General features: G+C 35.4%; 1 protein-coding gene across 2 annotated transcripts in view; it reads right to left on the minus strand.

Annotated features, from left to right (window-relative positions):
• SCLT1 (sodium channel and clathrin linker 1) overlaps positions 1-15,095 on the minus strand; it is a 249,843-nt gene that overhangs the window by 116,486 nt on the left and 118,262 nt on the right. For both annotated transcript variants that reach the window (XM_036853901.1, XM_036853902.1), the window contains exons 10-11: positions 4,685-4,775; positions 714-805 (exon numbers count right to left, since the gene is read on the minus strand). In XM_036853901.1, coding sequence (XP_036709796.1) covers positions 714-805; positions 4,685-4,775 — 183 coding nt within the window. The remainder of the gene's footprint in view (positions 1-713; positions 806-4,684; positions 4,776-15,095) is intronic.

Here is a 15,095-nt window from a genome sequence, read left to right on the forward strand (position 1 = left end):
CTAGAACTGAGATCTCAATTTTTGATGTCCTCAGATCAGTAGACTATTTCTGAGTGTAACAGATTCCAATCACAGAGTAGATTTTTCAGCTATAAACCATGTGATTTTATGTGCTGTAGTCACTGTATCTTTAATAGATTACAAATGACAATTTTCAAGTTCCTTAAGGGAATATCCAACAAGGACTAGAAAACAACAACAAAAGATTCTAGAATGAACATCTGCATTAAGACAGCAATTAAAGACAAAGCTACAGAATATATTTAAAAAGTAGCCCAGACCTTCCAAGGTAACTGAAAATTTTTGTTCCATAAGACTCCAGGAAAAACATCTATAATGATTTCTCAAGTATTTCTCAGTAAGAAATGATTTTTCTATATAATTTTTACCCAACTTCGCTATTTTTTTTTCTGCTTTAAAATGAAAAGAACATTTCTGATTTGGGGATTAACTAAACTTGACTATTACTGTTTTGGAGAAAAGGCAAAGACAAAAATGATCTTTGAATATATGTTCAAAACACATGTTCAATCTTTTGAATATGATTTTTTTAATAAACAATGTCCAGCAAACCAGATTTTAAACCTATGATTATAGTTTGTTTAGCATTTATAAAATATATATTCTAGATGATATCATAAATCATAAACAAACTCTAATGTGGAATAACTTTTGAAGCTTATAGACAAAGCTAGATGTATTTAGCAATTTACCTTGTTTCTGATTGTTTTATACTAGATTGTAATTGCTGTAAGCGCCTATCTGATGCTTCCTCTCTTCCTTGGGCAGACACCATATCCTCCTCCTAGAAAATAAAGAAACTGGATGCTTACTTTTAGTTTGTAAAAATTCAATACAGCATAAAGAAAACAGTTCACTCTGTAAAGTTATTATATTGCTAGAATTTCATATGTAAGTTTAAAGCAATATTACTTTGGAAACAAACCATGCATATACTAAAAAAGGGGGAGGAGAACCTCACTATCAATTCTATATTAGTAAAACAAAAATCAAAACAGTCACTGCATATGGATTTCTATCAATATTCCAACTATTTCTATAGCGCAAGTCTAAAACAACAACACAGGGATTTGTTTTGCAGATAATGTCCTCAGAATATGTTCTCTTAGCTAGGTTATGCTGCATTCCATTATAATCATAGGATATTTCTACTTTAAATAGTGACGCTTTAAAATAAATTAATAGGTTTTATTTGTATCATCTCAAAAAAAAATTTCCTGTTCATCCTATCCTACTTTTTGTTGTGTTCTTCTATTGGCTTTTAGCTGTATCTCTTTGAATTATTTTTTAGTGGTTGCTCTAGAGATTGTAATTTGCATCTTTAACTTATCCCTATTTATTTAGTTAATATTAATTCAGAGAAAACACTGGAACCTTGCTACAGTGTATTTATTACCATGAAACATCCTAGGTTTTAGTGCCTCTGTTGTCATATAGTGTATGTGCATACTTTATAAATCCAGTCAAGTCTTTTAAGGTATTGACAAGAGAAAACAAAACATAAATTATGTACATGTATTATTTCATATTTACAACTCCTGTTGCTCTTAATTTCTTCCTATATCTGAGTTGTCACCTGGTGTCATTTCCTTTCAGCCTAAAGAATTTCCTTCAGCAGTTTTTGAAGGACAGCTCCACTAAGCGACAAAATTTCCCAGTTTTTCTTTACCTGAAAATGCCTTTATTTTGCCCTCATTTTTTTTTCTTTTTTTTTTTTAAACATCTTTATTGAAGTGTAATTGCCTTACAATGGTGTGTTAGCTTCTGCTTTATAACAAAGTGAATCAGTTATACATATACAATATGTTCCCATATCTCTTCCCTCTTGCATCTCCCTCCCTCCCACCCTCCCCATCCCACCCCTCTAGGTGGTCACAAAGCACCGAGCTGATCTCCCTGTGCTATGCTTGCGCTCATTTTTGAAGTACAGTTCCACCGGACATAGAATTATTTATTTATTTATTTATTTATTTATTTATTTATTTATTTTTGGCTGCGTTGGGTCTTTGTTGCTGCGCGCAGGCTTTCTCTAGTTGCAGTGAGCAGGGGCTACTCTTTGTTGCAGTGCACGGGCTTCTCATTGCAGTGGCTTCTCTTGTTGTGGAGCACAGGCTCTAGGCACGTGGGCTTCAGTAGTTGCGGAGCATGGGCTCAGTGGTTGTGGCTCTCAGGCCCTAGAGCACACAGGCTTCAGCAGTGGTGGCATGTGGGCTCAGTAGTTGCGGCACGCAGGCTCCAGGGCGAGTGGGCTCAGTAGTTGTGGCTCGCGGGCTCTAGAGCTCAGGCTCAGTAGTTGTGGCACATGGGCTGAGTTGCTCTGCAGCATGTGGGATCTTCCCGGACCAGAGATTGAACCCGCATCCCCTCCACTGGCAGGCGGGTTCTTGACCACTGCGCCACCAGGGAAGTCCCTGGACATAGAATTCTTAATGAGCATTTTTTCCCGTCAGCACTTCAAATATATTACTTCAGTGTTTTCTGCTTCCACAATTTTTTGATGAGAGGTCAGCCATTACTCTTATCTCTGTTCCCTGTTCATATCATTTTTCTGTTGCTGCTTTCAAGTTTTCTCTGTATAATTGGCTGTCAGTGTTGTCATGATGTGTTTAAAGTGATTTTCTTTGTGTTTATCATACTAAGGGTTCACTGAGTTTCTTGGATCTACTAATGTTTTCCACCAAATTTTGGAAGTTTTCAGCCATTATTTCTTTAAACATCTTTTCTGCCCCCAACTTCTGCAATTCCAATTACACTTCGACTGGCTTGCTTCATATTGTCCCACAGAGCTCTGAGGTCCTGTTCATTTTTCTTTCATCTTTTAAACTCTATTCTTTGAACAGGAAAATTTCTATTGATCTGCTTTAAAGTTCATTGATTATTTCTTCAGCTCACTCCAATTAATTTTTGAGCCCATCTAAAGAAATTTTTATTTGGGTTGCTGTACTTTTAAACTCTAGAATTTCTATTTTTAAAATTATTTTCTAGTTCTCAATTAAACATTCTCTATCCATTCCTTCACTAAAATCTTATTTTACTCTAATTTAAAAATAGATTTTCTTTAATTCCGTGAACATGTTTATAATAGCTTATTTGAAGCCTTTGCCCGCTAAATCCAACAGCTAAATCCAAACTCAATGAAAATGAGTTTCTATCAACTTCTTCTTCCTCCCCATCCCCCACCAGTCATACTTTGGTGTCTAGTAAGTTTTGATTGAAAACTGGATAATAAAGATAATGAATCATAGTTTCTCTGGATTCTGTTTTGTTTTTTCGAAGATTATTAGCTTTTTTTGTTCAGTTAGGCAATTCTCTTACCTAGATTCAAACTCTGAAGTGTGTCCCCCACAGTGTGCAGCATCTGGCATCTGTGATGCGTTCTTATTTCTTTCCACTGTTGCTCTTCTAACTAGGCTCCCAGGGAACTCACTGTGCCTGCATAATTTGAGGATCCGTCAAGATTTGGGCAGAGGTAGGGCTCCTCCTCTTTGTGGCTTTGTTGCTCTTACAGATTCCCCTGTAATTTCCAGCTGCTCTGCCAGCTTTGGGTTCTGTCCACTAATACTTCAAACATTGATGCTTCAGCTTTTGGCTGCTCAAGTTGCACACATCTCGGGAATGCACTCAATTATAAAAAGCAGCAAAACCTAAACATCTAGTTCCATATAGCTCTATCTTTCAAGAGTAGATGTCTCTCAGGTCTCTGCCAACTTTTTCACTGGGTTTCCTGGGGACCCTCTCCAGCTCCCATAAGCATAGTTTGGTTGTCAGCCATGGATTTGGTCAGAGTTAACATTCAGAATTTGGGTCTCAATTTTTTCTGTGTGTGGTTCTCTTGCTGCCAATATTTCTTCTTTAAATTTTCAACTGCTTTTCTAGTCCTAAACTTTGATCTTGGGCACTACTGTAAGAGCATATAAAGCTTTTGTTTTCTGAAGCCATAGCTGTGGGGATTAGGGAGAACTTTCAGGTCAGAAAGTTAAAAACTCATAATTCTTATCTCTTTCAGTGACTGTTTCTGGGTGCTCTGCAGTGTTTCAAAAAAATTTTATCCAATTTTTAAAACTATTATTATTATCTATGAGAAGGTTTGCATAAGCCTTTCACAAGTCTACCATTATTGGAAATCTATAACCAACTTTTACAGACTAGGAAATAAGTCTTAGAAAAGTCACACAGCTAGTAAGTACCAGAGTTAGAATTTTAATAATTAGATCCATCTAAATCTAAAGCCTGACCTTTCCTTGACACCTTCTTGAAACTTCCCCATTACATGTAAAAAGAACCAGTCTTTTATGCCAATAAATAACACAAAATGTAGTATTAAACAAAACATAGGATTAAATACTCCTTTTCCATCTACATATAACCAACAAACTAAAACTTGATCTTACATTAACATGCATTTCAGTAATGATGTGTTTAGGGATGATTATGATATTGTGATGTTTATTGACTTAGGGTACAGTGAATAGAAATAAAGTTATTTCCAATGTTACAATTTAGCTTCCTAATTTCATATTTCATATTTTGAGGACAATAAAATGATTAATTCATTTTCCAGCAATCCTCTTTAACACCTAATCCAAAACAGATCAACAATAAAATACATAGAAAACAAAGCTACAGGCATCTGCATCCAGCTGTCTTAGAAAAAGGAAGATACCTTCTTTTGCATCTGTTCTTGAAGATCTTCAGTCACTTTAGTTAACTCTTCCACTTTTGCTGCTGCAACTCTCAGATCTAACTTGGCTTGCCTAAAATACAAAGTAAATTAACAAACACTGTTTTCATAGACCATAAAAATTTTTAAAATTAGAAATCTAAATTTGGTAAAATCAGTACCAACCACAATACACCTAAAAATGAATGTAAGGGATAAATACTGAAAGATTCCTTTATGTCGAAGAGTGTGAAGATGAAAAAATATAGCTGAAGGGATGAGTACAAAGTGGGAATCATTTAATACTTTAGTTGGATAAATTACGCTTTATACTCAAATAATTCAATAGATTTCATGAAGAACTTTATCATCTTGATAAATTACCTAACAAGAATGTCAGTGCATTAAGCAGAATATAGTTATGTCTATAATTTCCTGAACAGAGTTAGCGAAATATCGCTGATTGGCCTTTCTATGAAAATGAACCTAGGTTTCAACACCTTGATCATTCCTTAAACACCAGAAGTCTGTATTATATAATCACTTAACATAATGAACTGAAACATTTGTCTCAAGATGGTCTAATATTTACTTTCTTCTGAGACTGAAGCTGCAAAGGACAAAAAGGACAAGTTTTTGAATGTTCTAGTAGTATCAAATAAGTTTCAATATCTTCTTGACTCCCCATAGAAAAAGATTTTAGAATAAAAAAATAAGACTTTCTGAATCAGAAAAAAAGATTTTTAATATTATACCAATTAAACACTACGTGTAAATACAGAACATGTGGATTATGGAAAAAAACATACAGTTTTAGGAAGGAAGGTACTTTAGTGTAGGAACTGCCCATACTTGTTTCCTAATTATATTTTATGTATGTATTATAAATATAAATCATATTAGTGCTGTTGAACCTAAAGAAATTATTTGATGCAAAACTCACAGCAAATGTTACTTCATTACTTTTGACTCTAACAATATTTATAATTACATAATTGGTTAGCATAAAAACAGGAAATAAAAATCTAATAGCTAAACTGTATCAGGTAGTTATTAGGTTCCAGGAACTGTCCTAAATGCTTTGTAAACATCGTTTCACTTAACACAATACCTGTAAATAAGTACTTTTATTATATCAAACTGAAGTCAAAAGAGTGAGGGTGACAGGTTTGCCAACTTGCCCAAGGATTCACAAACAAGAATGAAATTGGTATTTAAACCAAGTCCTCTATGATATACTGTCCACCAGAAAAAGTGATACCAATAATATTTCATAAGATTAAGCACTTAAGAATATGCTTTGCTTTAAATGAATCCAATTTATAAAAATCTGAGTTTATTAGGCATAAATTTTTTCTACTTGCAAAATGATTCACCAAATGACAAAACAAAAACAACTCCAAAACCACCTTACACTAATGCATGCAAAATCTAAGCTTAGAGACAATTTCAGGAGTGCATCTACTATATGAATCAATCAACAAATCTACCAGTTATAAAATTCCATATATTGTAAAAAGAAAAACTTAAGGAGTAAGATTTTATATAGTAATGCTAAAACTGAGCAACTTCTGAATAAGCATAGCACCCACTGTGACTTGGCTTTCTTGCCTTCAGAAAGGGGATAATAATGCTTATTCTACTTATGTCATGGGGTTGCTGAAAACCTCAAAATAGATAATGTACATTAAAGTGCACTGTTAAGTGTAAACAAATGTAAGATCAGAGCATGATTAAAGAAAAAAATTGTTAGAGCCACAGTGGGAATGAGGTGCAATATGGGAGAATCCTAGGGTCAGGAACCCAGTTCTGTCACTAACCAGTGATGTAGCTTAATGCAATTCACTTGACCACAAGACTGTCTCAGTGGTCTCATCTCCAACAACGGGGAGGTGGATAAGATAATCTGCCCAAACAAAAATTCTATAGTAGATGGTTTCCTGATTTCTATCTAATCTGCCTAACGATTCTACTTCTAAATTGTCCCTCAGTTGTGTAATCCGTTTCCACTTCCATGGCCCAACCATTGGCCTCATCATTATTTCCCAGGACTATTCCAATAGATTCCAAACTGATCTCTTTACTGCTGGTATTCTCTTTAATTCATCCTCTATAATGCATCCTATCTGCAAAAAAAAAAAAAAAGTTATCTGATGATAAAAAATTCTTTTTTTTTAAAAAATTTATTTATTTTTTGGCTGCGTTGGGTCTTCGCTGCTGCACGGGCTTTCTCTAGTTGCAGCGAATGGCAGCTACTCTTCATTGCAGTGCGTGGGCTTCTCATTGCGGTGGCTTCTCTTGTTGCGGAGCATGGGCTCTAGGCACATGGGCTCCGTAGTTGTGGCTCGTGGGCTCTAGAGCGCAGGCTCAGTAGTTGTGGTGCACGGGCTTAGTTGCTCCACAGCATGTGGGATCTTCTTGGACCAGGGCTCAAACCCATGTCCCCTGCATTGGCAGGCGGATTCTTAACCTCTGTGCCACCAGGGAAGCCCACTGATGATAAAAATTCTTGTTTATTAATGATTTCTGGATTCCCCACTTCTTTGGGAATATAATCAACACTCCTCAGCATGGCATATAAAGTCAGTCATCATCTGGCTTCAAAGAGTCTCATCTCTTCCTAATTCCCCTCATGTAATTTATATTCCTGGTATAACAGACTATTAACTCCCTGTTTCTTAAACACAGCCTTGCCTATTTTTTTCACATGTTTGACTTGACTAGCCTTCTGCTTTTTCTGATAAATTCCTCAACAATCTTCAAGACTAACCTCAAAAATCTCCTCATTTCAAATCTTCTCTAACTTCTCTTAGGCAAAAGACCTTATAATACCAGCCCCCATAATTCATAATACTTTATACATTTTTAACAGATACTCCCCTCATGGAACTGTGAGTTTATGAAAAAAATATGGAATGTAAGATCATTAAAGGCAAGGATCACATTTTATTAAATTTTTAAATCCTCAGGGATAGCACAGTACCTGGCATATAGTAGACAAGTAAATACATCATAAGTGAATGAAAGAAAGCACAAGAGGAAAAGAGAGAGACAGAAGAGTCACGGGTGTAACTATGTCTTCATACTTTACTTAGATCTTATATATCCAATTTTTTATTCATGTGTGGAAATCCTAAAATAATAATTTTGTGAACAATTCTTCAAAATATATCTTATTTGAAACAGAATCTTTCACTTGAAACAGAATCTCTCTCCTACATCAGTAAAAGAAAAAAGAAATTCAGGCACTGGTCTTAAGACTTGTTTTTATAAGTTATTAAAAAGAAAAATATTCTGAAAGCACTTAAGTTATTATATTATATTCCCTAAAACACACAAAGAACTATGTTTTGGGGGAAAATAAGCAGTAGTTTTATATATACTTATTTATTCCTACATTGTTCCACAAGATAGAAAAGAAATAAATAGCTCCTTATATCTACTTCTGGCATGACATACTGAAACATATTCTAGAATAAAAGCTGTATCCTCCTACACCTGGTTCTACCACCACAGAAGGCCATGTGAACTGAGCCAATCACTTAACTTCTCTAAGGCTCAGAATTGCAGCCATAAACTAGAGATAAAAACAATTTTCCTGTACAGCTCACAGAATTATCATAAAGTTCAAATAAGCTAATGCATATTAAATTACTTTATAAACTTTATTGTAGTTTACACAAATGTAAGCTATCATCATAATCTTGCCTCTTTTTAGATTTTGAGTTGTCAGGAATGGTGTGGTATTGCATAAATTTACAGCTGGAATGAGAAAGCTTGGGGGATGCCTGAATGTCTGGCTTTGACTCTGGGCCAAAAAATGAAAAGTGAGATTTATGGTGTGCTGCTTAGACTCTGAATCTCCTCTGGTAATGCTCACATAGGATCTGCTTACTGATGGCTTTCACCTGGTGTAACTGGTTAGACAGCCAGGCTGGACTATGTGACCAGAGGAGCAAAAAACCTTCACTAAGCTTTCCTGAAGCCAAGATTCATTGTACACATCTTGGTGGTTCAACCTGGAGACAAAGAATGTCTTTGTATGCAGAAAGACCATAGAGTACTTGTGTCTGGATGTCACCTGGGCCTCCTATGCTTCCCTATGCTCTTTTTCTTACTGCACAACATCCTTTGCCTTTAAATAGAAGCCTTATGGGGGTATGCTCTGTGGAGTCTTGTGAGTCACTTCAAATATTCAAACTTGTGAAATCTTTAAAGTTGTCCAAAAAAGTAATTCTAATTTTATTTTATGAAGGAACTTTCATAACTATATATTTAAACGATTTTACATGGAAATGTTTTAGATATATGTGTGCTTATGTATATACTGTTATAAAGGTCAAAACCAGTTTTCATTAAAAAAATTTGATAGGTAGCCTCATTCACCAGAGGGCAGACAGCAGAAGCAAGAAGAACTACAATTCTGCAGCCTGTGGAAGGAAAACCACATTCACCAAAAGACAGGCAAAATGAAAAGGCAGAGGACTATGTACCAGATGAAGGAACAAGATAAAACCCCAGGAAAACAACTAAATGAAGTGGAGATAGGCAACCTTCCAGAAAAAGAATTCAGAATAATGACAGTGAAGATGATCCAGGACCTCGGAAAAAGAATGGAGGCAAAGATCGAGAAGATGCAAGAAATATTTAACAAAGACCTAGAAGAATTAAAGAACAAGCACTTAGAAGAACTAAAGGACAAACAAACAGAGATGAACAATACAATAACCGAAATGAAACGTATACTAGAAGGAATCAATAGCAGAATAACTGAGGCAGAAGAAAGGAAAAGTGACCTGGAAGACAGATTCCAGTGGAATTCACTACCACGGGACAGAATAAAGAAAAAAGAATGAAAAGAAATGAAGACAGCCTAAGAGACCTCTGGGACAACATTAAATGCAACAACATTCGCATTATAGGGGTCCCAGAAGGAGAAGAGAGAGAGAAAGGACCTGAGAAAATATGTGAAGAGATTATAATTGAAAACTTCCCTAACATGGGAAAGGAAACAGTCACCCAAGTTCAGGAAGCACAGAGAGTCCCAGGCAATATAAACCCAAACAGAAACACACCAAGACACATAGTAATCAAACTGACAAAAATTAAAGACAAAGAAAAATTATTGAAAGCAACAATGGAAAAATGACAAATAACATACAAGGGAACTCCCATAAGGTTAACAGCTGATTTCTCAGCAGAAACTCTACAAGCCAGAAGGGAGTGGCACGATATATTTAAAGTGATGAAAGGGAAGAACCTACAACCAAGATTACACTACCCGGCAAGGATCTCATTCAGGTTCGATGGAGAAATCAAAAGCTTTAGAGACAAGCAAAAGCTAAGAGAATTCAGCACCACCAAACCAGCTCTACAACAAATGCTAAAGGAACTTCTCTAAGTGGGAAACACAAGAGAAGAAAAGGCCTTACAAAAACAAACCCATAACAGTTAAGAAAATGGTAATAGGAACATACATATTAATAATTACCTTAAACATGAATGGATTAAATGCTCCAACCAAAAGACACAGGCTTGCTGAATGGATACGAAAACAAGACCCATATATATGCTGTCTACAAGAGACCCACTTCAGACCTAGGGACACATACAGACTGAAAGTGAGGGGACGGAAAAAGATATTCCATGCTAATGGAAATCAAAAGAAAGCTGGAGTAGCAATACTCATATCAGATAAAATAGACTTTAAAATAAAGAATGTTACAAGAGACAAGGACAAAACATAATGATCAGAGGATCAATCCAAGAAGAAGATATAACAATTATAGATATATATGCACCCAACATAGGAGCACCTCAATATATAAGGCCAATTCTAACAGCTATAAAAAAGGAAACAGACAGTAACACAATAATAGTGGGGAACTTTAACACCTCACTTACACCAGTGGACAGATCATCCAGACAGAAAATTAATAAGGAAACACAAACTTTAAATGACATAATAGAGCAGATAGATTTAATTGCCATCTATAGGACATTCCATCCAAAAACAGATTACACTTTCTTCTCAAGTGCACACGGAACATTCTCCAGGATAGATTACATCTTGGGTCACAAATCAAGCCTCGGTAAATTTAAGAAAACTGAAATCATATCAAGCATCCATTGTGACCACAACGCTATGAGATTAGAAATCAATTAACAGGGAAAAAACGTAAAAAACAAAACACATGGAGGATAAACAATACGTTACTGAATAATCAAGAGATCACTGAACAAATCAAACAGGAAATCAAAAAATACCTAGAGACAAATGACAAAGAAAACACGACCATCCAAAACCTATGGGATGCAGCAAAAGCAGTTCTAAAAGGGAAGTTTATAGCAATACAATCCTACTTCAAGAAACAAGAAAAATCTCAAATAAACAACTTAACCTTACACCTAAAGGAACCAGAGAAAGAAGAACAAACAAAACCCAAAGTTAGTAGAAGGAAAGAAATCATTAAGATCAGAGCAGAAATAAATGAAATAGAAACAAAGAAAACAATAGCGAAGATCAATAAAGTTAAAAACTGTTTTTTTTGAGAAGATAAACAAAATGGATAAACCTTTAGTTAGACTCATCAAGAAAAAGAGAGAGAGGACTCAAATCAATAAAATTAGACATGAAAAGGAGAAGTTACAACGGACACCACAGAAAACAGAGCATCATAAGAGACTACTACAAGCAACTCTATGCCAATAAAATGGACAACCTGGAAGAAATGGACAAATTCTTAGAAAGGTATAATCTTCCAAGACTGAACCAGGAGGAAATAGAAAATATGAACAGACCAATCACAAGTAATGAAATTGAAACTGTGATTAAAAATCTTCCAACAAACAAAAGCCCAGGACCAGATGGCTTCACAGGTGAATTCTATCAAATATTTGGAGAAGAGCTAACACCTATCCTCCTCAAACTCTTCCAAAAAATTGTAGAGGAAGGAACACTCCCGAACTGATTCAATGAGGCCACCATCACCCTGATACCAAAACCAGACAGAGATACTACAAATAAAGAAAATTACAGACCAATATCACTGATGAATATAGATACAAAAATCCTCAAAAAAACACTAGCAAACAGAATCCAACAACACATTAAAAGGATCATACACCATGATCAAGTGGGATTTAGCCCAGGGATGCAAGGATTCTTCAATATATACAAATCAATCAATGTGATACACCATATTAACAAATTGAAGGATAAAAACCATACAATCATCTCAATAGATGCAGAAAAAGCTTTTGACAAAATTCAACACCCATTTATGATAAAAACTCTCCAGAAAGTGGGCATAGAGGGAACCTACCTCACCATAATAAAGGCCATATATGACAAACCCACGGCAAGCATCATTCTCAATGGTGAAAAACTGAAAGCATTTCCTCTAAGATCAGGAACAAGACAAGGATGTCCACTCTCACTGCTATTATTCAACATAGTTTTGGAAATCCTAGCCATGGCAATCAGAAAAGAAAAAGAAATAAAAGGAATATAAATTGGAAAAGAAGGACTAAAACTGTCACTCTTTGCAGATGACATGACACTATACAGACAGAATCCTAAAGATGGCACCAGAAAACTACTAGAGCTAATCAACGAATTTTGTAAAGTTGCAGGATACAAAATTAATGCACAGAAATCTCTGGCATTCCTATACACTAACAATGAAAGATCAGCAAGAGAAATTAAGGAAACGATCCCATTCACCATTGCAACAAAAAGAATAAAATACCTAGGAATAAACCTACCTAAGTAGGTAAAAGACCTGTATTCAGAAAACTGTAAAACACTGATGAAAGAAATCAAAGATGACACAAACAGATGGAGAGATATACCATGTTCTTAATTTGGAAGAAGCAACATTGTGAAAATGACTATACTACCCAAGGCAATCTACAGATTCAACACAATCACTATCAAATTACAAGTAGCAGTTTTTACAGAACTAGAACAAAAAATCTTAAAATTTGTATGGAGACACAAAAGACCCCAAATAGCCAAAGCAGTCTTGAGGGGAAAAAATCGGAGCTAGAGGAATCAGACTCCCTGACTTCAGACTATACTACAAGGCTACAGTAATCAAGACAATATGGTACTGGCACAAAAACAGAAATATAGATCAATGGAACAGGACCGAAAGCCCAGAGATAAACCCATGCACCTATGGTCAACTAATCTATGACAAAGGAGGCAAGGATATACAATGGAGAAAAGATACTCTTTTCAACAGTGGTGCTAGGAAAACTGGACAGCTTCATGTAAAAGAATGAAACTAGAACACTCCCTAACATCATACACAAAAATAAACTCAAAATGGATTAAAGACCTAAATGTAAGACCGGACACTATGAAACTCTTAGAGGAAAACATAGGAAGAACACTCTTTGACATAAATCACAGCAAGCTCTTTTTTGATCCACCTCCTAGAGTAATGGAAATAAAAAGAAAAATAAACAAATGGGACCTAATGAAACTTAAAAGTTTTTGCACAGCAAAGGAAACTACAAACAAGATGAAAAGACAACCCTCAGTATGAGAGAAAATATTTGCAAACGAATCAACAGACAAAGCATTAATCTCCAAAACATATAAACAGCTCATGCAGCTCAGTATTAAAAAAACAAACAACTCAATCAAAAATGGGCTGAAGGGCTTCCCTGGTGGCGCAGTGGTTGAGAATCTGCCTGCTAATGCAGGGGACATGGGTTCGAGCCCTGGTCTGGGAAGATCCCACATGCCATGGAGCAACTAGGCCCCTGAGCCACAGCTACTGAGCCTGCGTGTCTGGAGCCTGTGCTCCACAACAAGAGAGGCCGCAATAGCGAAGAGGCCCACGCACAGCGATGAACAGTGGCCCCCTCTCACCGCAACTAGAGAAAGCCCTCGCACAGAAACGAGGATCCAACACAGCCAAATAAATAAATAGAAGAAAAAAAAAACAACAACTGCTCTTCGTGGTTTAAAAAAAAACAAAAAAGGGCAGAAGACCTAAACATGACATTTCTCCAATGAAGACATACAGATTGCCAAGAGGCACGTGAAAAGCTGCTCAACATCACTAATTATTAGAGAAATGCAGATCAAAACTACAATGAGGTATCACCTCACACCGGTTAGAATGGGCATCATCAGAAAATCTACAAACAACAAATGCTGGAGAGGGTGTGGAGAAAAGGGAACCCTCTTGCACTGTTGGTGGGAATGTAAATTGATACAGCCACTAGAGAGAACAGTATGGAGGTTCCTTAAAAAACTAAAAACAGAATTACCATATGACCCAGCAATCCCACTACTGGGCATATACCCAGAGAAAACCATAATTCAAAAAGACACATGCACCCCAATGTTCATTGCAGCACTATTTACAATAGCCAGGGCATGGAAGCAACTTAAATGCCCATCGACAGACGAATGGGTAAAGAAGATGTGGTACATATATACAATGGACTATTACTCAGCCATAAAAAGGAACAAAATTGGGTCATTTGTGGAGACGTGGATGGATCTAGAGACTGTCATACAGAGTGAAGTAAGTCAGAAAGAGAAAAACAAATATCATCTATTAACGTATATATGTGGAATCTAGAAAAATGGTACAGATGAACCGGTTTGCAAGGCAGAAATAGAGACACAGATATAGAGCAAAATGTATTGGACACCAAGGGGGGAAAGTGGCAGGGGAGGGGTGGTGGTGCTGGGATGAATTGGGAGATTGGGATTGACATATATACACTAATATGTATAAGGTAGATGGCTAATAAGAACCTGCTGTTTAAAAAATAAATAAAATTAAATTTAAAAAAATTGATAAATAATAAATAAGAATACTTATATTCCTACAAAGGAATATTTTTAAAAACACATTATTTCATTTCTAGGTATGCTTCCATGTCAAAGAATGTAAAATTTCTGAGATTTTTCTTTAATGTAATTTTCATCACTTATAATATTAAAGAGATTTGATCTTTAAAAAGCAAAGATTTGCTCTGTTAAGCAAAGTATAACCAGATATAACATAAAACAGGATATAATTAAATGTAGTTTATATAAGTATATATTTAAATTATAGCATTAACTTGTACAGAAATTAAAGTGCTTTAATTATTAATACCATTTTTTTTTTGAGATTTGAGTCCATTTTAAGATAAATTTTTGTCTGTTTTTGCAGGTTCATATCAAGAGAACTCTAGAAATGTGTACAATATTTCTTTCATACAATGAAAAGTGATAACATTTTGAGAGAAATAAAACTAGTTTTTATGGATTTGATATATATTCTAAATTTTAGAATTTAAAATAAAAGAAAAATGCATACATTAGCTACTTTAGTAAGTTCTTCTATAAGTATCCAGTAAAATGAAGCCAATCATTTATGCTTTAAAAGTTTAGAAAATC

This window comes from Balaenoptera musculus, chromosome 5 (assembly GCF_009873245.2).
Source record: "Balaenoptera musculus isolate JJ_BM4_2016_0621 chromosome 5, mBalMus1.pri.v3, whole genome shotgun sequence".
Classification (NCBI taxonomy): domain Eukaryota; kingdom Metazoa; phylum Chordata; class Mammalia; order Artiodactyla; family Balaenopteridae; genus Balaenoptera; species Balaenoptera musculus.